At 40.3% G+C, this 24206-nt stretch overlaps 1 protein-coding gene across 1 annotated transcript; it reads right to left on the bottom strand.

The window, feature by feature from the left end:
* Positions 1-8931: 8931 nt before the first annotated feature.
* Positions 8932-15303, bottom strand: ercc6l (excision repair cross-complementation group 6-like). The gene is made up of 3 exons (XM_066714643.1): positions 15110-15303; positions 14120-14161; positions 8932-13034 (listed from the first exon to the last, which is right to left on the bottom strand). Exons 1-3 carry the CDS (start codon positions 15166-15168, stop codon positions 9251-9253), a joined length of 3885 nt encoding a protein of 1294 aa, XP_066570740.1. The 5' UTR covers positions 15169-15303; the 3' UTR covers positions 8932-9250.
* Positions 15304-24206: the final 8903 nt, after the last annotated feature.

Genomic DNA, 24206 nt, shown 5'->3' with positions numbered 1-24206 from the left:
ATATATACACACATACACACAATTATATATCTAAACCCTGATTATGTTCTCTGCCTTTGATCTTATTTCCATCCTAGCTGTGACCGAATCATTCTGCAATGCTCTTTTGCTGCAAGCTCTCAACAAATCCACTTTAAAAAGAAAAAATCCCCCAAAAATAATAAATCAAAAAAAGAAATAACGAAATGACATTCCCTTCAAAGCACACCGCCACCAGCAATGAAATTAACTGTTTAGAATTTTATGGAGTGCGTGAAGTTATGGAGTGAGTGCCAAGCTTTCTATAACATATCTATCAATTACATAGGAATAGATGAAAACTTTAGCACAAAATTATTCAATGGATTGCTGATACTATTCAGGGCAACATTCGGTAAATTGGAAATCTAGATAAAATCATGTTCTCGTTTCCTAGGGAAAAAAAAACAAGATTTACAGGAATGGAAGCTTTTATAATTGAAATGTCTCATCATATAAAATAATATATAATTGGGTATGCTTTATTTGTTTATGCCATTTTCTCAACAAAAATCATCTACCAAATTAAATCTCCAGAAGTTAGTTGGGTTACTACTTTTGTATTCTCTACAACATGACACTAAAAGTTTAAACCCAATATGATGTGATACAAATGTTTCAACAAACAATAGATAATGCATGCAAGTTAATGTATAACCAACACCCCCTTTGCCTAGGTTGTACCAATTTCAGTTTAACCTGATTATTCATTTTGAAGAGCAGATTTCAGATTCTGGTTAACTTCTGCACTGATCTGCAGGTATGTAATTCCCACACAAAACCAAACCTGTATAAAAAGCAGTAATATACTATGGACTATTGCAACATATGCAGAAATTTCACTGGATCAATTTAAAGAGGATTAGAAAACCAAACAGCCTTTATCAAGACATCCAGATGAAGTTTAGTGCCATGAGGCAATTCAATTCAGATAAAAAGATGCTGCCATTTCTTTCGGTTTTATTTCAGGAACCACCTCAAACATTAGTAGATGCAATGGGCTTCACTCGTACAGACCAGTAATTCAATACAAAATGACGCACAATCTGTAGTGCACTGATAGTAAAGATTTCTTTGTTTTTGTTTTTCCTCATAGCACTCTATGGACTGTTCATTGTAACCAAAGGCCACTTAGGAGTCACTTCTTAAGAACATAAGAAGAACATAAGAAAGTTTACAAACGAGAGGAGGCCAATCGACCCATCATGCTCGTTCGGTGTCCATTAATATTTTAGTGATCCACGGATCCTATCCATTCTATTTTTAAATGTTCCAAAACTTTCAGCTTCAGCCACATCGCTGGGGAGTTTGTTCAGATTGTGACGCCTCTCTGTGTGAAGAAGTGTCTTCCATTTTCTGTCTTGAATGCCTTGAAGCCCAATTTCCAATTGTGTCCCCGGGTGCGTGTGTCCCTGCTGGTCCGGAAAAGTTCCTCTGGTTTGATGTGGTCGATGCCTTTCATGATTTTGAAGACTTGGATCAATTCCCGACGTAGTCTCATCTGTTCCAGGGTGAAAAGGTTCAGTTCCCTCAGTCTCTCAGTAGGACATTCCCTTCAGACCTGGAATAAGTCTGGTTGCTCTCCTATGAACTGCCTCTAGAGCAGCGATATCTTTCTTGAACTGTGGAGCCCAGAACTGTCCACAGTATCCAGATGAGCTCTAACTAGTGCATTGTACAGTCTGAACATCACTGCCCTTGTTCTCAATTCTCAATTGCACCTTTGACAATATACCCTAACAATCAGTTTGCCTTTTTTATTGCTTCCATACATTGTTTGAATCGAGCAAGTGAGGAGTCCACATAGAATCCTAGGTCTTTCTCATGCGTTACTTCATCTAGATCTGTACCTCCCATAGTGTAATTATAGTGGACATTTTTGTTACATGCATGTAATACCTTGCACTTGTCCACATTTAATTTCATCTGACAGGTGTCGACCCACAACTGAATATTATCTAAGTCCCTTTGAATAGCCTGTGCTGTCGAGATTGTATCTGCTGTGCCACCTATTTTAGTATCATCTGCAAATGTGACAAGTTTGCTAACTATCCCAGAGTCCAGATCATTAATATAGATTAGAAAAAGCACAGGCCCTAGTACTGATCCCTGTGGAACTCCACTAACAACCTCACTCCAGTTAGATACGACTCCTCTAATCGACACCCTCGGTTTCCTCTACATAAACCAGTTCATAATCCATCTACTTACATTACCCTGAATGCCTACAGCTTCCAATCTGAGGATCAGTCTTTGGTGTGGAACCTTATCAAAAGCTTTCTGAAAATCTAAGTATATAATATCATATGCTTTCACATGATCTACAGCTGCAGTTGCATGTTCAAAAAATTCTAATAATTTAGTAAGACATGATCTGCCTCGTCTAAACCCATGTTGACTATCTCCAAGAATATGGTTTTCATTAAGATGCTCCTCTATTTTCGGTCTAATCATATTTCCAACATTTTACAGGTGATGCAGGTGAGACTGATTGGTCTGTAATTTCCTGGCTCAGTTTTGTCCCCTTTCTTGTGGATTGGCATGACATTTGCTGTCTTCCAGTCAGTTGGCACATCCCCTGTTCTAAGTGTCATTTGGAATATTTGACTTAGCGGCCTATAAATAATTTCCCTCATTTCTTTAAGTACTGTTGGAAATATCCCATCTGGCCCAGGTGATTTGTTTGTTTTTAATTCTGCTAGTCGGTTTAGTACCTCCTCCTCATTTATCCTGATCTCTCCTAGGGTTTGACTGGACTGATTGTTAACCTGTGGCGTGTTATCTGTTCTTTCTTTTGTAAAAACCTCTGTGAAATACTCATTTAGAACATTTGCCACATCTTGTACGTTTTCCAGGATACCTCCATTTTTGCCCTTTATCTGTTTCACTTCCTGCTTTATTGACCGCTTGCTGTTGTAAAATTGAAAAAAGCTCTTTGCATTAGTTTTAGCTCCAAGAGCTATGTTTCTATTTCCCTCTTTGCTTTCCTGATCTGCAAAGAGATCTTAAGAAAGAGCTCAACATATTCTATGTATTTTGTTTAGTCTCCATCCCTTTTGTATGCCCTATACATTTTCTTCCTCTTGATATTTTTTTTTGCATACCTCTATTAAACCATTTTGTCCAATGTTTTTTCTTTTCTAAAATTGTAGACCATTGTTTTAGACTTGGACCCTGTTTTTTGAAAGAATGCCTCAAAGCTAACCATATTGTGATCACAGTTTGCCATTGATTCTCTAACTACTGTCCCTCTGACTATCCTGGTCATTTGAAAATAATAACAATACAATAAATATAACAATACATGCTCTCTCCCTGGTTGGTTAGAAAGCAGTCATTTATCATCTCAACCATTTCTATTTCTGCTTCTGTAATCCCAGCTGGGCTTTCCAAGTCTTAAGTTTGGGAAATTGAAATCCCCCATTATCACAGCCACATCCTTGCTACATACAGTCTTCTTTAGCTTAATTACCTCCAGTTCTCACGGAAATATTTAATAGGGATAGCTATAGTTTTAATTTTTATGATGTCACTCAATTGCCACTAAATTAAATAAATCCATCCGTAAGAGCTGAAATATTAAGCTTATTCACACAAGCATAATTCATGCCTTCATACACAATGCCAATTGGTGAACTGAATAAAACTGTAAAGTAAGATTGAGGGAAACGCAACAAGTTAGCTTTGTTTTCTTAGTTAATATGAAGACAATCAGGATATCCACCTGCTAATGGGACTTACGCACAGACTGCTCTAATATTCAGTGTGGCGATAAATAAATAAATAAATAACCAAACAAAAATCAATAATCACAATTCTGCATTAACTGAACCAGGGTACTGTTGCGGAAACACACAAACAATTAATACGAGTAACTGTCTCTTCACACCATTGCTTACACCATTAAAGTCCCGAGGAAACATTACTAATCATGACTGTAATACATCACGGTTTCAGAAAATAATGAGTACCCATTTATTATCAGAGCTAATGAACTGAAAGTCATAAAATTGTCTTGCAAGGTGACTGTAATGATTTTAGCTAGGCAGCTGTTTAACAACTAGTGTAAATCATAATATCTGATAACTTCTGATTCATTTGGACCAGGTTTTATTATTATTATTAATGATATTGATCTGCCCCCATAAGTAATGATGCCAGATGCATACCCTTCTTTCGTACGCCCATCACATACACCCTGCGATGATGCATTTCTAAGGTAGACAGAGCAAGACCCTTTTTGCCGTCAGGCACACAGTTGTGTTGACTTTTCAGACGCCTGAAAACTTCAAGTAAAACAACTTGTGGAATTACAACGTCAGTCATTGCACATTATATGGACCTGACCATAAGTTCGCTCCGTTTCTGTTCTCTCATCACGAAAACAACTGATCGTAATTAAGGACACTAGCTTTCGCCCTCCCTCTCTAGTTTTTTTTTTTTTTCTTCAAAGGTTTCGATTGACATCACTTCTTTATGCATTCAACCCACACCATGTTATGACGAGAACCTTTTCACTAGATTTTTACTCTCTTTCCACTGTAGGCCTATGCTTTAGTATATGAGACAATGAGGAGAGAATCAATGGCATTACCTTGGCATAGACTTTCCTGTAATAATAACGTATGGTGTATAGGCACCAAAACCTAGGGATGTGCTCATATTCCCTGCATATGAAAAATACAGTAGAATAGTGCTTATAAAAGATCACTCAGGAGGTGATGAAAAAAGCAGGTTATATAAACAGTCTTATCCAGTGCTTTACACAAATCATCCTCCATTGGCATTTCAAACAGTTTAAGTTATGCCCCAAGACCACATCTAATAGAGACGACCACGTTTAAATATAGAAGTAATTTCCTACAATATGTGGAAGTCAATTTATCAGCATGTGGGTGGATTCGTCAGGAGCCCTGTTACCACGACCCCTGTTGATATTAACAGTACAATTCATTGACAGATGATGGTTGTGGCCTGTGACCCACAAGTGATCAGCAGCTAGATGATTGTGAATGAACTAGTTAAGTTCATTTTCTAAAGTACCAGGGCGGACATCATATTAAGCTCATGTTACGGGGTTATCGATTAGAGGCAGGAGCTAAAGCCTAACCTTTCCCAGTTTCTCATTAGCCATTTTGTTTATTAATTAATGTGTGGCCACTAAAGCAATTAAGACAATAATCAATCTTGGCATTTGACCTTTGGAGAGATACAGCCCTGTATTTTTTTTCTTTATCAGTCCATATCTATTTTAGACCCCTTTGCAGCCTGATTTTCATTGAGGACCCCCTAGGATGGCGTTGGAGGGGAGGGGGGGGGGGGGGTTCTGACTGTAAAAGTTTACGAGAAAAGGGGAGGTGCTGACGGTAAAAACGTGAGCGAGTTGGGAGGGAGCAGTAGGGGTTGTTGTTTGGGTGGGGACTGATGATATTTTCCCCCTCGCAGACCCCTTGTGGGTCACAGACCCCAGTTTGGAAACCTCTGCACTAGATTACTATTTTGAGTAGACAACTAAAGTTCTGGCATGAGGCAAGAAAAGCAAACCTATAAGTAGTAAAGGGCTTTATTCGTCTAAAGACGAAACATAACAGAGTATTTAATAAGGAAAACAATTATAAGCACAGTACCAGACTACAGTCAGTGTTTAAGATGTAATAAATTGCTCCTAGGTGTCTATAACAGGACACATTCCATCTACACAATTAACTGAATTAAATGCTAAATCAATACAGAACATGTATTACTTAGAATTTACTAGACAGAGATTACAACAGCTTTTGGCCAAAACAAATAAATAAATCACAAATAAAATTGCTTGATGGAAGGAACTTGAATAGGCTCCCTGCGAGGCAATGCTTTGACAGGCAAGAGGATTGAGGAATCCTAATCCCTACCTGTAAGGTGTTCCATCAGCACCCTCCCCCAGCCCACTGCATACCACCTAGGCACCAGTCTGAATCTCTCTCCAGACGACATGCATGCATATTTCAGTCACAGGTCCAACGACAACATGAAACCAAGGGGTAAATGGACAGACCCATTAAGCTTAGTGATGCAAATTGACTATCAATGGTCTACCTTGAAGCATACGTGAATATTACTTAAAGATGGATGTAGAACGTTTTTTTTTTTAGTTAATAAAAAGAAACTGACAAATTCAAAATGTTACTTAACAACCAGCACCAATGCAATCAATGCAATAAAATGCAGTTAATTACTGGCAAAGAACATTGGAAGCAGAGGGGGAACAAAAATCTATTTGATGTTCTATACTTAAGCAGTGGACTAGTTTAAAATCACCAGTGTTTAACAATGCTGCTAAGGATCAATTAAGAGCACTTTTTGGTTTTGAAACACGAGTGTCATACAAAGGAACAGACAAAACAAGCTCACCAGTGGCCCAGAGCAATGCCTGGAAATAACAGGTGGACGTGCAGGTAGGAGTGTATATCCATCTATATCCGTGTCTATAGATGTAGATGTCAATTTGTATATATCCGGAATCAAAAGATGAAGACTCTGTATAGGAAAGTTGAAGAAAGTGTTTTGTGATAATTATATGTTTTATATTGATGTTAGCATTAGAAATGGCTTGTATACAGACTGAGCAAATTAGCTTTATCTAGCCTAGCAAAACCAACAGAGTGGTTGTTAAAGATACATCCTATTGAAATTATTCTCTATGCTTCTTCTTCTGTTTTTGTATGGGTTTTCCCGAATGTATCCACCCTTGGGTTGGTCTGTGTGTGGATTTCCCTTTTCTCCTCTCAAAGCTCAAGATGTTACCTCGTTGTTAAGAAAACCACAAGATGGTACCGTTTGTATGCCGTAACAGGACCAGACATCTGCCTCTATGATGACCTCCTCCCTTGGGGAGGGCAGCCTACAAACCTTCCAGGGCTTGCATCTTTTGAAGCTTCTGATTGGATGAACGGCCACAAGATTCTATGTCATTTTTCCTATAAAGCTTCACTCATGTTTGTAAACATTAAGTTCTCACTGAAGGAATTCCAACGTGGTGCTTCCAAGCCGGCTTGATTAAAGTTCTATTTGCTTTATCTCAACGACTTTTCCAGTTATTTCAGAGACGGGTTCTACAAAAGACAACTGCTGTTCAAAATAATTAGTCAAGTAATATCAGCAACTGTGAGATGGCAAGCTTGTTATAAGTTATTGTAAAGCACATTCATGGTTGGCAGTACTGTCAATATGGCATGATTGGCTTAAAGCACTCGGAACAAATCTAAATCTATCCTCAGCCACCCATACAAATATCTCCTCCTAAATGTATACAAGTTCAGTCTTTACCAGATTATTTTTCAGTCATCACACGGAGCGGGTAGAAGGCATGGTTGCATTTGCAGTGTAATAGAGAGAGGCTCCATCACTAATGACCTAGGTAAACGTTTCAGATGCATGTTTATATGTCAAACTCCACATACACCCTCCCCACGAATACCTGAGAGACGGTGTGTAGATGAAGTGTTAAGTGGACACTGGAATGGTATCCAAACAAATTTTGTCTTCAGTTCAAGTTCTGCTCTCGTAACTGTATGTAATATTCACGTTTTAAATTATTACTCAATTTCTTAGCAGACACCCTTATACAGGGTGACTTACAATTGTTATAAGATAAGATATCACATTACTTATTTTTACATTTTACCCATTTATACAGCTGGGCATTTACTGGAGCAATCTAGGTACAGTGCCTTGCTCAAGGATACAACAGCAGTGTCCCCCACTGGATTGAGCCCACAACCCTCCACTCCAGAGTGCAGAGCCCTGACCACTACTCCACAATAATGACAAAAACTAAAAGCAATCTATCGGACAATTGAATGCAAAGCAATGTACAGAGAATAAGGAAATGCCAAGCCACTTGGAACAGGACCATTTGCCAGATGACACAAGGAAGCTACTTGGGGTAACGCTAGCGAATAAGAGCTGAAAGCTGCAGGTAAGAAGAACTTCATCCCTTGCCCAGCTATCGCAGCTTAAACACCTGCACCCTCCTGTGGCCATAATATGAATTCACATGATTCTCTTTTCTATTCACTCACAGAAACTACAGCAGTGCACAGTGTATATAAACTAGTCATGCAAATAAAGCTCCTTTGAATTTGAATTTATAAACACCAAGGCAACAAAATTACATTTAAAGATCAACCAAAGAAACATTATAGAAGACACTTCAGCTTCATTATAGAAATATCTTCAGCCCATTTCAGATGCAGATGGCTCCAACACTGGCCGGTTAAATTAGGGGTTAAATTAGGCACACATTAAAACCCTTCACCTAATATTCTGATGAGGTGACATCATCATGCTGCCATTGAATTCGTTATGTCTCCTTCCATTAACACCCTACTGGCATTAAAGGAGAACCTGAATATTGCCTGTTAAGGTAACTGGAAAGATATTTTCAGTTGGTATTTGCTACCTTGTGGTTTCAACAATAGCGGACCACTTACAGTCCCTTGAGTTTGGGAAATCCCGGCAAACGCCAACAACCCAAAAAACAAAACACCCCATGAAGCATTATAATAGAAAAAGTTGTGGTTTTGCAAGAGCAAAAAACAATAAGCATTTAACAGCTTTGTATTCAATATAATCATGGCATGGGTCTGTACATTGCCAATTAAACAGTCTTGTACAGATGTGCTATACATAGCACCAATATCAACGAGAATATCTATAGTGGATCATGTACACATACCAGTAACAGAATACTTACGCACCATTCATTTCAAGCCAACACAGGGGTTCTTTTCTTAGTCTTTCACCCCTTCAATTCAAAGCTACAGCTATAGCTCCCATATCAACCTGCAAATCTTTAATGGGAGAGACACCAACATATTTAAACACTGGGACAAAGACTTTGGTTTCATACAGACCAAATCATACTCAAGATTAAAATGCAATGTGTATTTATTACTGCAGATACATTTTTTTATTATTATTTTTTATACTGGAGAAGTTTTACACAGTGTGTATATATAGACATTATAAACACAACGAAAGTTTGAATACTATGTAGAATTCTCAAAACAATACCTAATCATATACAACTCTAAACCCCAAAATATGTGGTGCACAGAGAGGAAAAAAAAAAAAAAAAATTGAACCAAGATTTCTAAATCTTTGAATGGATTTAAATAAAGCAAGACATTTGGTTTAATTCTCAAATAGAAAAAAACATTTCAAATAATTAAATTAAGTTGCACTTTGATCACTGACTGATTTGACGATACAACTGTATTGTCATTAACTGAATTTCAGGATCTCCATTTTTAATGTCAAGTGCCTGCAAAAAACATTTTAGAGCTTCTTTAGGATTCCCTTGTGCAAAATACTCTTTCCCCGTTTTGACTAAATTGTCATACACATCTGGTACAGAAGATTCACAATTTAAGCCCATGGTAGCAGTGTCCTCATTGGAAAGGATCAACTCATTCTTGGTGCACAAGTCCATTTTTTCATTGGATGTTAGTTCAGTGTCACCTGTTGATTGGTCCAGGGCACTCTCTTCCATTGCAGATGAATCTGTGCCAAGATATTCACTTGCTTCCCCCTCTTCAACCTCTGAGTTTAAGATCTCACCTTTAGGTTCTTCTTCAACAGACTCATCAGTAGGTTCTGCCTCTTCAGCCTTGTCCTCGGAAGACACTGACTGCTCATCCTCCTCAGTTTCCACGTCCTCATCCATATCTTCCACATCGTCTAATACGGACTCCACAAATGATCTCCTGGATGCCACAGATGTGTTTCCACCAAAACTTTTCCTATTGGGTGTCACAGAAACAAAGGAGCTCACAGATCTGATCCCCTTTGGAGTGGAGGATCCAATGCCTTTGAAGGATGTGTATGGAGAGCCACTCATTGAGTTCTGCTGCTCACCATGGCTATCTTCTTGCTCATCTTCACTGTCACAAATGACCAGGGCTTTCTTTTTCTTACGTGTAGAAATGAAGGAGACCTCCCCTTCATCGTCGGAATCAGTCAGATTGTTTTCTGGAGATTCGTCAGTATTACTGACTCCAGCTCGTTCGCCTACAGACTTCACCGGAGACGGCTCTTTCTCAGTGCTTGAGCTCGTCTCCATCTGCAGGTGGAGGCTTGGGTCTTCTTCACTGGTACCATTCTCTTCCTCTGCAACGTTTTCCTCGGCACTGTCTTCTAGCTGCAGATTGAAATCGCACTGGAGAGATGGAGATTCAGCACTGAGTTTTGAATTTGCATCTTCATAATAGCTATCGTGTTCGGTGGTCGATTTTTGGAGACTGGACAGTCTTGGATTGATGAGTGAATGGACTAGCAAAGATCTTTCCTTTTTACTAGAAGTTTCAGGGTTAAACGGCAAACTGTAAAATTCTGGAGTTGCCTCAATGTTTTGGGGCCTGACCTTCTTTAAATATTTATCTTGAGGGACAGGAGATGTAACATCTTGCACGTTTACATGGTCATCACTATCAACAACCAGGCATTTATCCTTGGCCTGCCATGATGGCATTACAACTGGAGGTTCTCCCGATTCAGAAGAATCAACTGCGTCTGGTTTGGCTTCTAAAGAAACATCAAAAGGACAGCCATTTTGAGAGTCCTCTTCATAGTCATTCTCATTTTGGACATGTTCAATAGCAACCTCTCCAGTCTCTTCGACACTAATATCTAGTGCAAGATTTATTATTTTGGTGCTTATGTTGTGGATGTCATCTTCAGGCTCAGACCCAGTTTCAGTGAGGTCTACAGTTGTTGGTGAAGCAGAATCATAATCACCTGCGCCAACTGTAGGAAAACAGGAGTCTTTCTTGACTGGCTTCTTCTCAGTTATCCTCTTTGGAGGATCTGGGTTGTGAAGCCATGCAGGTTCTGTACTGGTCTGCATGTTCTCTGCAAGCTGATTGTGCAGTTCAGATTCAGCTTTCATCAGTTCATGAGCTTTCTGCACTCTATTGGCAATGTAATGTTGAGACTCCTGGTCTCCAGGGTCCTCGTCACTTCCTGGTGCATCATGTGAAAACATAAGGTCATGATCGGAGATCCCAAACATTTCCATGGAATGAAGGTATTCAATATGATTGTCCAGCTCGGGATCTGTGCGTCTTTGATTTGAATGTAGTGACTGAAGCTGAAGTTGTGTTGAGGACGATCGAGTGTCTTCCAGTTTGAAGAGTTCTTTCAGCTCCTGCTGACTAAAATACCTGAATGGATTCTTTTTGTCTCCGGTGGTCTGCCTGATCAAAGAATCTTTGAAGACCTGCCGTCTATAGATCTTTTCCTCCACCGTGCCACAGGTAATCAGCCTATATATCACAACATTTTCTTTTTGACCAATTCTGTAGGCCCTGTCCACAGCTTGAGCATCAGTTGCTGGATTCCAGCTAGGGTCAAAGATCACAACTCTGTTGGCAGAGGTCAGAGTGATTCCCACTCCTCCGACCTGTGTAGTAAGCAGAAAGACAGAGAATTCTTTACTGGTCTGAAAGCGTGCAATACGCTTCTCTCGTTCAGCTAGGTGTGTTACAGTACCATCAATTCTTATGATCTTGAAACCCCGGTTCATTAAAACCCTTTCGATAATGTCCAACATTTTCCTTGACTGGGAGAACACCAGCGTGCGATTGCCTTCTTCGTGAAGCCTTTCGAGAAGAACAACAAGGAATGTCAGCTTGCCGGATTCCGATATAAGCGATTCATCAGATACATGATCAAACTTGACAGCAGCAGAATATTGTTCATTTTCTTCTGTATGGGAGCCAGTTTCCTCTTCAAGACCTAACTGGGCCATTGCTCTGGAAGACAGAAGTCTTGGATGGTCACACAGCTTCTTCAAGACATTGAGTTCAGCTAGAGGTGAACGCGTTGTCATGAGAAGCTCCTTGATGTGGTCCAGAGATATGAACTGCTTGTAGATATCCTCCTGAACTGGGCTAAGGTATGTCCACACAATCAAGTCATTCTTCCTTGTAAGTGATGGCATCTCAGCACCGCCACTGGGATTTCTGGTCTCCTTGTCTTCCGAATTCAGATCATTCCCATCATCCACTTTTAAACCCTGCTTTTTAGTCTGAATGTCGTGCTTTGTTCTCCTTAGAAAATAAGGGTTAATGATTGCCATCAGATTTTCAGAAATCTTGAGACCAAGTGCTTTTTCACCGGGGGTTGCGTCTTTCTCTCTTGCCCGAATGATGGGATTTTCATACTCGGATTTAAAGGTTTTGGACGTACCAAGGAGAGAACCTTGGCATGCAAAATCAAACAGTGCCCACATTTCACGGAGATTATTCTGCACTGGGGTGCCAGTGAGGAGAATACGATGCTTGGCAGGTATGGCGTGGGCACTTTTGGCAGTCTTGGTTGAAGAGGTTTTGATCTTATGAGCCTCATCCAGGATAACATAATCCCATGTAAATTCCTGGTCATTGAAACTGGAGAGCAGCTGCCAGTTATTGATGAGCATTTGGTATGTGGTGATGATGACACCAGACCTTCTCTGAACTTTCTCCAAGTTCCTGTTGCGCTCTGTTTTGCTTGTGCCATAAAACTCTTTGACTCTCATCCCTGGTGTCCACTTGGCAAACTCTCTGGTCCAGTTGCTAATCAGGGTTGTGGGCATGACAAGTAGAGTGTGCTGGATACACTCTGCATCATACATTCCTGAAAGAAAAGCAATGATTTGGATTGTTTTCCCCAGGCCCATATCATCAGCTAAAATTCCCCCAATTTTGTTAGCTTTGTGTAAGCCATACAGGAAAGCGACTCCTTCTTTCTGGTGATCATATAGTTTGTCATGAAGATCCTTGAAAACCATCAGTCCACAGTTATTCACATTGACAAACTCATCATCTTCGCTCTCGGACCCCTGTCGCTCCAGCTCTTCTATGGCTTCTTCAATCTTCTTGATTCTGCCTTTCAGTTTCTCACTGGGATGAATTTTATATGCCAAGTTGAACAATTCCAGAGATTTTCTCAGGTTTCCATTCCTGGCTTCACCTTTGGCTTCTTTGACACATCTAAAATTATAAAAAATGTACAGAAAATCAAGCAATGCTCTATTCCTAATGGATTTTCTCAAACATTTTTAAACAATTTATAACTAAAACTATACCAGTCTCCACTTTTTAAGTTTGGTTGCCATTACAATACGTTTAAATACCCAAAATATAGATATAGCTTTCATATTCAGTATTTTCAATTGTTGACACTGCACATTTAGCCAGTACTTTATTAGGGCTGTGAATTGAAGTGAAAAGACCAGCGTCAGTTTAACTGCCACAATAGGGCTCCTGTGCCAAAGATACATTAGAAGGCTACGTCCTCATGTTTTAACCCACTGTGACTTGAACATTAACAATGAACATTTATTTAAAATGTGCAAGTGTTACCTGATAACAAGTCACAAAAGAAAAAAAAGCCCAGACACAACCAGATTTTCAGCACAAAGGACATGTTTTTTGTTGCATGTTGTTTTGGCAATAAAGAAAAATCAACCTCAGTCTTACTAGTATCCATTAATTACTAATGTAGTGGCAACTTCTCACACCAGGTCTGACCCAGGCTTGATTTTTGATTGGGAAGTAAATCTGCACTCCGGCTCAGCAAAGCTCTGATACGGTATAACAATACTGAGGTTCAATAGCTCCTTTTTACATGCAACCAAGAAATGATGCTGGTAGACCACATCTGTAAATCAATGACTGCACAGTAAGTCATTTTGATTCACATCTTCACTGCATTTGCATCACAAGTGCAAAGTCAACTGAACGGAGCTGATATTAAAATTGTAACCCAATTCACAAAGTAATGATCAAGTGTCATAGTTCTATTCAGACTTTGAGAAGTATTGCTAAAAAATAGAATAATACAAAATGGATCAGATTAGTTAGAACAGAAGGTGTACTGTCTATACATGCAACAACCTTTACAATACATACAGAAACATCTCAAATGGCTATGTAGTGTGGAATTTATTCCCACCCCTAGTCATACATTCAAATACTTAGTCCAAATATAATAGCTCAGCAAGGATTCACCAACTAAAACAAGTGAACAAATTAGTCTTTAGTGGAGCAAATTAAACCTGTGCAATGTCACATACCTCTGATAGACCTCCATCCCCTCAGGATCCAACGTCAAAGACCTATGTAAAAACATAATGAATAATGAATAGAGTTCAGAGGATTTAAAGAATATGGGCATATTATATATGGGCATATTTATATATATATATATATATATATATATATATATATATATATATAGTAGTAAGTGAAGCAAAGCAGGGAAAGCATAATTTCAATTATATATAATTTAAAAGCATATAATATGATTGATAGATAGATAGATAGATAGATAAGGATATCCAAAGGTCGTGCTATTTCGGCAAGACATCACAATTGCTGCTTTATTCAGGTACTTAATTTGGATATGCATCATTTTGAATTATAGTTTACCACAAGCCGGATTTGCATACAATTTTAACTTCTTTAAAATGCGGTACATTAGGGTAGAAAAGGGCATAGCATGCTTCAATTAAGAAATCGAAGGGAGAAGATTTTAAAAGTTTAAACCGGCCTGTATTTAAGTTATTTTATTCTAGTTCATATAGAGAACAGAAGCAAAAGACGGTTTAAAAGAAAAACCCTTTTATGAAGGAGGTTGTGTTAAAGTGCTCCATTTACAGATCACTGAAGGGTGAATTGTTTGAATAATCCTAAATATTAAATGTGTCATATTTATACATGACTAATGAGTCAGCACATATCTAAAATCCACGTACAACTGCAATGCTGGGTTTAGGTGAACGTTGTCGGAAACCACTTGAAACCACGCATTTCCCTCCACCGGCTGATCCAGAAACGCACCCGCACGCCGGCGTTACTCGTACGGTTCAGGATTACGTTAATGCAGGGTTTCACTGGGATCGTACCGGCCCTTGACACAGCGAGTCGTGTCAAACACACTGCGCTGCTTGTCGTTTCAGCGCCGTACACTACTGACCACACGGACGCAGATCTACAGTACCCGCCTGAGCCACACGGCGACCCGTACAAAGCTGCTAGACAGCGAGACACGGAGCCGCGCTTACCTCCATTTCTCCGTCATCTCGTCCACACCGCTGCCCTGTTTCGCGCTGAATTTCGACATTTCCAGCCTCTGCTACTGACTTGCTTTTAAAATAAAAACAATAGATGTTAAAACGTTACCTAATTCATCACATTCTAAACGCAGACATGTGTACAACTGGCTCAATGCTGAACTGTTTTACCCGCCACTCTAATAACCAATCAGAAGGTCGAACTGAACACATGTAGGTACACTTCCGCAGGACTCTAGCCAATCTGAAGGTCGAACTGAACATACGTATCTACGTTTCCGCAGGACTCTAGCCAATCAGAAGGTCGGAATGAGCACAGAGTACGTATCCACAGGACTCTAGCCAATCGCAATCTTTCTCAGCGGACATAAGCGTTTGAAAGCGAGACGCTCCGTGTGATCCAATCAGGGCGCAGAGCTGCGCTTCACAGGCGGAGAGGGGGCGGGGCGATCGGAGCAGACCCGGAAGAAGTGTGCGGTCTTTTAGCGGCTTTTCTGGAAATGTGTCCCGTTTTATGTCCAGCCCACACGCACCACAGCACCGACTTGTCAAGTAATGAGCGGCTTCGCTTTCATGTACTCTTTAAGCATTATGTGTATAGTATTGATCACTGAGTTCTGTATTAGCGCTGTATTAACAGTACAGGAGCTCCATGTTTCTATCCCCAGAATACAGAGCAGGACTGCTGCAGGATGTGTGCATATTGCGAGCAGCACAGACACTGTTAATGATACCTGTAGAAAGTCTAGACCGCCTTGAACTTTTTTCACATTTCGCTGTGTCTGTGCGTCAAAGTTTCATGCATTTAAATTAGGAGCCTTTCCACAGATCTACACAACATACTTCACACTATTGAGGGGGGAAAGGTTGTATTGTGGTTTTATTGGCAGTAATCGCAGCTGTGAGTCTGGTGGGGGTAGATGTGGCAATATTTGACCATTCCGCTTTACAAAACCTCAAGCTCTGTGATGTTCCTTGCCGAGCGTTGATGGACAGTAGTATTCAAGTCATGCCACACTTTCAATTTGATTTTTGTAATACACTGCAAAAAACAAAATGTTTCTAGGTATTACTAAAAATTTAATATTTTGTAGTAGACTCCATTAAAAAAGCTCCATCTGGTGGTATTTAATTATATACATCTCTACCTGTAATAACTTAAAATTAAGAATAATTTTAAATGAAGGGTTTAGACTTTATACCTAAAAAAATAAAAGACATAAATCAAAGGGACTAGCAGAATTAAAAACAAACAAATCACCTGGGCCAGATGGGATATTTCCAACAGTACTTAAAGAAATGAGGGAAATTAGTTATAGGCCGCTAACTCAATTATTCCAAATGACACTAAGAACAGGGGATGTGCCAATTGACTGGAAGACAGCAAATGTCATGCCAATCCACAAGAAAGGGGACAAAACTGAGCCAGGAAATTACAGACCAATCAGTCTCACCTGCATCACCTGTAAAATGTTGGAAATATGATTAGACCGAAAATAGAGGAGCATCTTAATGAAAACCATATTCTTGGAGATAGTCAACATGGGTTTAGATGAGGCAGATCATGTCTTACTAATTTATTAGAATTTTTTGAACATGCAACTGCAGCTGTAGATCACGTGAAAGCATATGATATGATAAGCTTTTGATAAGGTTCCACACCAAAGACTGATCCTCAAATTGGAAGCTGTAGGCATTCTGGGTAATGTAAGTAGATGGATTATGAACTGGTTGATGTATAGGAAGCAGAGGGTGTCGATTAGAGGAGTTGCTTCTAACTGGAGTGAGGTTGTTAGTGGAGTTCCACAGGGATCAGTACTAGGGCCTTTGCTTTTTCTAATCTATAATAATGATCTGGACTCTGGGATAGTTAGCAAACTTGTCAAATTTGCAGATGATACTAAAATAGGTGGCTCAGCAGATACAATCTTGGGAGCACAGGCTATTCAGAGGGACTTAGATAATATTCAGTTGTGGGCGACACCTGGCAGATTAAATGCAATGTGGACAAGTGCAAGGTAATACATGCAGGTAACAAAAATGTCCACTATAATTACACTATGGGAGGTACAGATCTAGATGAAGTAACGCATGAGAAAGACCTAGGAGTCTATGTGGACTCCTCACTTTCTCCATCCAAGCAATGTGGGGAAGTAATAAAAAAGTCAAACAGAGTGTTAGGGTATATTGTCAAAAGTGTAGAATTTAAAACAAGGGAAGTAATGTTAAGACTGTACAATGCGCTAGTTAGACCTCATCTGGAATACTATGTACAGTTCTGGGCACCACACTTCAAGAAGGATATCGCTGCTTTAGAGGCAGTTCAGAGTAGAGCAACCAGACTTATTCCAGGTCTGAAGGGAATGTCCTGCATGGAGAGACTGAGGGAACTGAACCTTTTCACCCTGGAACAGAGGAGACTAAGTGGGGACTTCAAAATCATGAAAGGCATCGACCACATCAAACCAGAGGAGCTTTTCCAGATCAGCAGGGACACACGCACCCGGGGACACAAATGGAAATTGGGCTTCAAGGCATTCAAAACGGAAAACAAGAGACACTTCTTTACACAGAGAGTTGTCACAATGTGGAATAAACTACCCAGCGATGTGGTAGAAGCTGAAAGTTTGGGAACATTTAAAAATAGACTGGATAGGATCCTTGGATCACTTTGATGTTAATGAACACCAAACGAGCACGATGGGTCGAATGGCCTCCTCTCGATTGTAAACTTTTTTATGTTCTTATGTTCTTATAATCCAGTATGTTAAGACTATGTTTATTTCTACTGTAGAATCTATCCACGATCTAATCTGTTCAGATTTGTAGACATTCTCCAATTTGCAGAATTGGTGACACAAAAATGTGTATCATATAGTACAGCTACTTGCAAATGTTATTGGATGTCCTGCAAGTGAGAACTTAATCCTTCACTGATTCTCTATTGATATAGACTACAATTACCAAATAAATTGAAAGAGCAACACAAGGCCATTATTATCTAAATAGGCCAAAGTCTTTGTTTAGATCTGTATACAACAAACAAAACAAAATGCTAAATCTCAGACTGGTTTGGTTTGAATATTCTACAGTTTTCGTGACTGGGTGTTTCAGTTTATGATCAGATATCCTGCAGATGGCAGAAACTCTAAAAAGAATGATAAGTTATATCAGTTATGTGCAAAGTAAAACAAGACTTATTGATTCACAAAATGAAGCCTATTTCCTGTAGCTATTAACTGGAGGTTGACCCTCATGACCTGGGGTCGGATAAAAACCTAATTTGAGACCTGTTTCTTAATCTGTATTACTTGTTAAACAGCTGTTTATATTTTGGAAGTGATAGTCAGGGGTATCCACTTCATATATACTGTGAGTGTCAATGTAAACCTCATCAAAGGTATTGATATTGTGAGATCTGCTCTCATCTGATCGTTCTCTCTCAGGGTATCGATATTAAAAATCTTTCTTTTACTGAATTCCATTGATGGCTTTTTCAATCTTCTTACACAGGAGACTGCACTGCAGGACTAGCGTAGCAGTGCTGGGTAAAGGGGAGGTTTGAGTGATACTCTCTGCCTGATGAGGGACCTTAATGGATAATGTCAACTGCTTCAGTGGCAGCAGCATAGGAAGGATGACTCCAGCCATGTAATTTCCTTTGACCCTGTGTAGTGAGGTAGATGGACACTTGCAGGAGTGACCACATTGGTGTAATATGAGCTGGATCTGCCTATTTTTAAGGAAATGATAGCAGGTCTCTAGAGTGAGGAGAAGTGATCTACAGGTTAGTGTAGATGTAACTCTTTTGGAAGTGGTCTTGACTGTGTTTCTGCATGTCGCCGATAATTACTTCGATGACATTGCCTTTGAGGAATAGTGCAACAAGAGTCCCAAGCTTCTAGAACAGGGCTTCCCAACTTCACACTCAGTGAGACCCCATATGAGTCAATTTTCAGTCTGACCCCCAAATGCTTTGGCATGTCTTTTTATCATGAATATTGCATTGCTGTGCTAATTAATGCAGTTTATGCTTTAAAATTAAGGTCTACATGAAATTATAAATATGATAAAATGATTATATTTACAAACATTAAAGGAAATAAATCACACTTAGAAACCACTCTTATAGAAGTATCCAGTAACCAGGCATATTTTCTGGCTGGACATGTGAGTGGTTTGATGTATAAGCTACAGTATACACTACACACACATACACACAACTACTATATATAGTATATACACCAATCAGCCATAACATTATGACTACCTAATATTGTGTAGGTCCCCCTTTTGCCGCCAAAACAGCCCTGACCCATCGAGGCATGGACTCCACTAGACCAATGAAGGTGTGCTGTGGTATCTGGCACCAAGACGTTAGCAGCAGATCCTTTAAGTCCTGTAAGTTGCGAGGTGGGGCCTCCATGGATCGGACTTGTTTGTCCAGCACATCCCACAGATGCTCGATTGGATTGAGATCTGGGGAATTTGGAGGCCAAGTCAACACCTTGAACTCGTGATTCATCAGACCAGGCCACCTTCTTCCATTGCTCCGTGGTCCAGTTCTGATGCTCACGTGCCCATTGTAGGCGCTTTCGGCAGTGGACAGGGGTCAGCATGGGCACCCTGACTGGTCTGCGGCTACGCAGCCCCATACACAACAAACTGCGATGCACTGTGTGTTCTGACACCTTTCTATCAGAACCAGCATTCACTTTTTCAGCAATTTGAGCTACAGTAGCTCGTCTGTTGGATCAGACCACACGGGCCAGCCTTCGCTCCCCACGTACATCAATGAGCCTTGGCTGCCCATGACCGGTTCACCGCTTTTCCTTCCTTGGACCACTTTTGATAGGTACTGACCACTGCAGACCGGGAACACCCCACAAGAGCTGCAGTTGTGGAGATGCTCTGACCCAGTCGTCTAGCCATCACAATTTGACCCTTGTCAAAGTCGCTCAGATCCTTAAGCTCTGCCCATTTTTCCTGCTTCTAACACATCATCTTTGAGGACAAAATGTTCACTTGCTGCCTAATATATCCCACCCACTGACAGGTGCCATGATAACGAGATTATCAGTGTTATTCACTTCACTGTCAGTGGTCATGATGTTATGGCGGTGTATGTATGTTTTGTGTCTGGGAATTGCCACATAAAGTTCCAGTTTCCATAACAACTGTATGTACTACTACATGTTTGTTTTTATTTAGCACAATGTTAATGTGTAACTTTTTGTGATCTGTATCTGTATTTACAAGTACAAACTGTTTTTACAGATTCAAGTGTTTTTGACAGTAATCTCTCTCCATAGAGTTGCAGTGTTTGACCTTTGTGAGGAGCTGAGGGGAGATCTGAAAAGCCAGACAACCAGATCTCATGCCACACTGGTGCACATTAAAGTCCAAATGGCACTGGGAGTTTGACAGCAATGCCATGTATACTTCATCGAGTGACAGGAGCTTTGGGGAGACGGGCAGCAATTCCCTTCAGTTTTTTTAAATATTTGTCTGAATGTCATGTTGTGTTCTGCTCATATTTTTTTAGGACCTCATTCACCAATAGGTCTATATGGTTTCATAATTGAATCTACAGTTTATTTTCCCTTCATGAGAGGCACTGGAGTTGCCTTCCTGGAGGGCTGAAGAAGACCCCTCACTGTCCAAGCCTGCAGAGATGCCTGCACTTTGCCCTCTTGGCACTATAAGATAATGCCAACAGTAAGTTATGTGCAGAGTTGTAGTTGGAAGTATGTACACCCTCTAATTGCATTAGGAAAATAGTGTTCAACACACTTAAGAGACGTTACTGTCATGTGTAATGAAACGGAGAACTTACACTTCATACAATGTTAAATTACTTTTGGAAAATAGTGTATGAATACTGAAGAGAACGACTGTATACACGCGTACACCAGAGTTTCATACAAGAAAACAAATGTTAGATCCAATGCTTTTGGTTTAATTATTTTCCTGACATTTCACACTAATTGAACAGGAAACAGGGGCTATAATAACATGTACCCCGACTCAAATTAAACATTTCAGCAGTCCTCAAAGACACGGATATCGTAAATCTGCAATATTTGTGCCTCAGTGACCATCAGCATCATAATTTAACTTTATTAATAGCTTCACTATTGGTTTAGTGCATCTTTTCTGCTTTCATCCACAATTCTTTGGAATAAATCACTATAGCAGTCCGCAGCAGAGGTGTTCCAGAGGCAAGAACAGTCTTAGAGAAGCTACAATGTGCAGACCAGACCGGAGAGATGCATCTCAGGCCCATGTTTGTCCGGGATGAGTGGAAGTTCGGTTTCTGCTCAGGAAGACACATATATGGCTAAAGCAGGGGAAATGAAGGCATACATAATGTTTAATAAGAGGGGGGATGTATGATGTATCAAGCCCAAATCCCTGGTGAAAACTGGTTCTGATCAGACTGTTCTTCTAGGTATCTACAACCAGACTAAGACAGAGACTGTGACCTTGGTCACACAGACAGAAATGCAGTTCAATCCTAATAGAGAATAACGTGATTATTGATCATTATATATGTAGTACCGTCCATTCATTTCATTCAATAAAATAAAAATAACAGCACAGAAAGCCTGTCATTTTCCGACTTCACTGATACTTTAATGGGGGGAGGGCCATGGTGCCATAGCTTGTGTTCACCTGGAAACTCCTGCATCAGCGGCGAAAACGGCTGATTTCCAATGAAGACGCACATTTCTAATCGAGAGTTGTGCATCCTCACCAGTTTCAATTATTACAGAGCTCCTCCAAGACAGATCTGTGATTGCCCATCACCAGAACCGCATCCAGTTCGCTGCACAATGCCGGCTGATGTGAGATCTTTCGCTGGTGATGTGTGGTTGTGAAGCAGATATGTCTGATTCCAAATCTGCCTGATTTCATGGAGATTTAGAGCTGTTATCTGACTTCGAAATGACTCAGAATCGTGCATTTCAGGTCTCCAAGTGTCAAAATCTCTCCCCCCCGCCCTGAATTGCTCAATCGTCTTTGCCCTCATTTTACAACATTAATGTTGTGCAGTGCACAGTGGGACAAAGGGGAATGTTAAAGACTTGAATCTAATAAGACATGAAATGCTTGAAAGTTTCCATAATGTTTATCTATATGCCTACAATAATCCTTAACAAACTAAAACAATTAAAAGAGGTCTAAAAGCACTTTAATACTTATATTTACATGTATTGAAATGTCTTATTTGTGTACTCTGTCAAATAAATGTAGTAAATATAACCAGCAGGGTATATGATTATTTCACAGACTGTGTGTGTGTGTCGGAAAGGGACACGTGGAGGTGTGATTCTTTCCCTCCGGAGTCTGGACCTTGACTATACCTTGACAAAAAATGATTGACCACCCTGCTTTAATCCCTAAAGATCGAGTATTATTCGGTCTCTCACACTGGCCACTCAGCTCAGATGAGGTGGTGCGTTTTGCCCTGTCCTCTGATGTCTGCCGGCTGTGTGAGAGCGAGACGTATATTTCCAGCAGCCGCCATCCAAGCCTACCTGTTGTTTGATGTAAATGCTGGTGTACACCTTGCGGAGATTTTCCTTAGCCAGCGGACAGGCTGCGTCCACCTGAGTCAACAGCACCACCTGAAGGAGACCGGAGCAAAAGAGCAAAATCAGTTTTCCCTGCCATCTCGCATTTAATACAATCAGGCGACCTCACTGTGTCTGAACTGTGTGTGTGACTGTGGACTACACACCACAACTGGCCTCCAGCTCTCCAAAACACTCCTATCTGTCTCTCTCTCTCTCTTTACTCATTTTCCCTACTGTTATTTATTTTACCTGAAATAACAGAGATATCAAAACAATTGAAAGCTAATTATTCATTACCATTTCTGTTAATAATGGCAGAAAACATTGTAATGGGAGAATGAGCCAAACTGCATGAAATCCAGCTATGAAGAGAAGACTTCAAGCTTCAGGTTTGACAGGTCAAGTGGCAGTAAGAAAGCCATTGCAAAGATGGCAAAATAAGAAAAAACACCGCTAGTGGACAAGAAGGTCTTGTGGACCGATGAATCAAAATGTGAAATCTTCATTTCATCACGCAGGGTTTTTGTATGCCATCGAGTATCAAAAGGACGGTTCCTCCTCCAACTGTCAAACATGGAGGAGGTGATGCTCTGGGGCTCTTTTCCTGGATCCAAATTCAGAGACTTGCACAGAGTGAGTGGCACCCTGAAGAAAAACAGCGACCACAGCATTGTGCAGCACCATGCAGTACCCTCTGGTGTACACCTAGTTGGTCAGGGGTTCATCCTACAGCAAGATAATGACCCAAAACATGGGATGAAGTGGACAGAAGGGAGAAAGAAAAAGCAACCTACAAGTGCAACACTTCTGCAACAGTGTTGGGAAGAACTTTCAGAACAAAATTTGATTTCCATTTGTAAGGGAGGATTTTGTGCAGTCACTAGTGGCCAATTTCTCAATACTTAGGTCACTTTTCAAAACTCTTCACACAGTTGTCCTAACCAGCTTTCAGCTTGGCACAGCACTTACAGTTTTTCTCGTTTGTTTAAACACCATAACCAGGCTTTTGAACTAAAATTTCAAAACCATAACGCCTTTTATCAAAAAGCACACCCATATCCAACACTATTCCCCTGTTTTGACACATGAGTCAGATTTGTTGAACTGTCACTGCAAAACTCTACACACAAATCCCTTCATTTCTCATTGCCTACACCATGCAGTCATTTAGAAAGCACTAGCATTCAATATTGTTCACTCAAGTCACCACAGCTTGAGCACAATTAGCACACAATTACCCAGGTGGAATCACTAAGAGTCAAAATTGATCACACACCAATCAGAACCTTCAATAGATAGATAAAAGGGCCCAAGTCAGTTCATTCAGTTTTGGAACAATGGATGCAGAGAGACATGAAGGAAGAGGAAGAGGAGGAAGAGGAAGAGGAAGAAGAAGAGCAGTAGGGAGTGGAGGAGGAGTAGGAGGTGAAGGAGGAGGAGGAAGAGCAGTAGGGAGTGGAGGAAGAGGTGAAGGAAGAGGAAGAGTAGGAGGTGGAGGAGGTATGAGG

Source organism: Amia ocellicauda, chromosome 10, assembly GCF_036373705.1.
Source record: "Amia ocellicauda isolate fAmiCal2 chromosome 10, fAmiCal2.hap1, whole genome shotgun sequence".
Lineage (NCBI taxonomy): Eukaryota > Metazoa > Chordata > Actinopteri > Amiiformes > Amiidae > Amia > Amia ocellicauda.
This window is presented reverse-complemented; position numbering and strand designations above follow the sequence as displayed.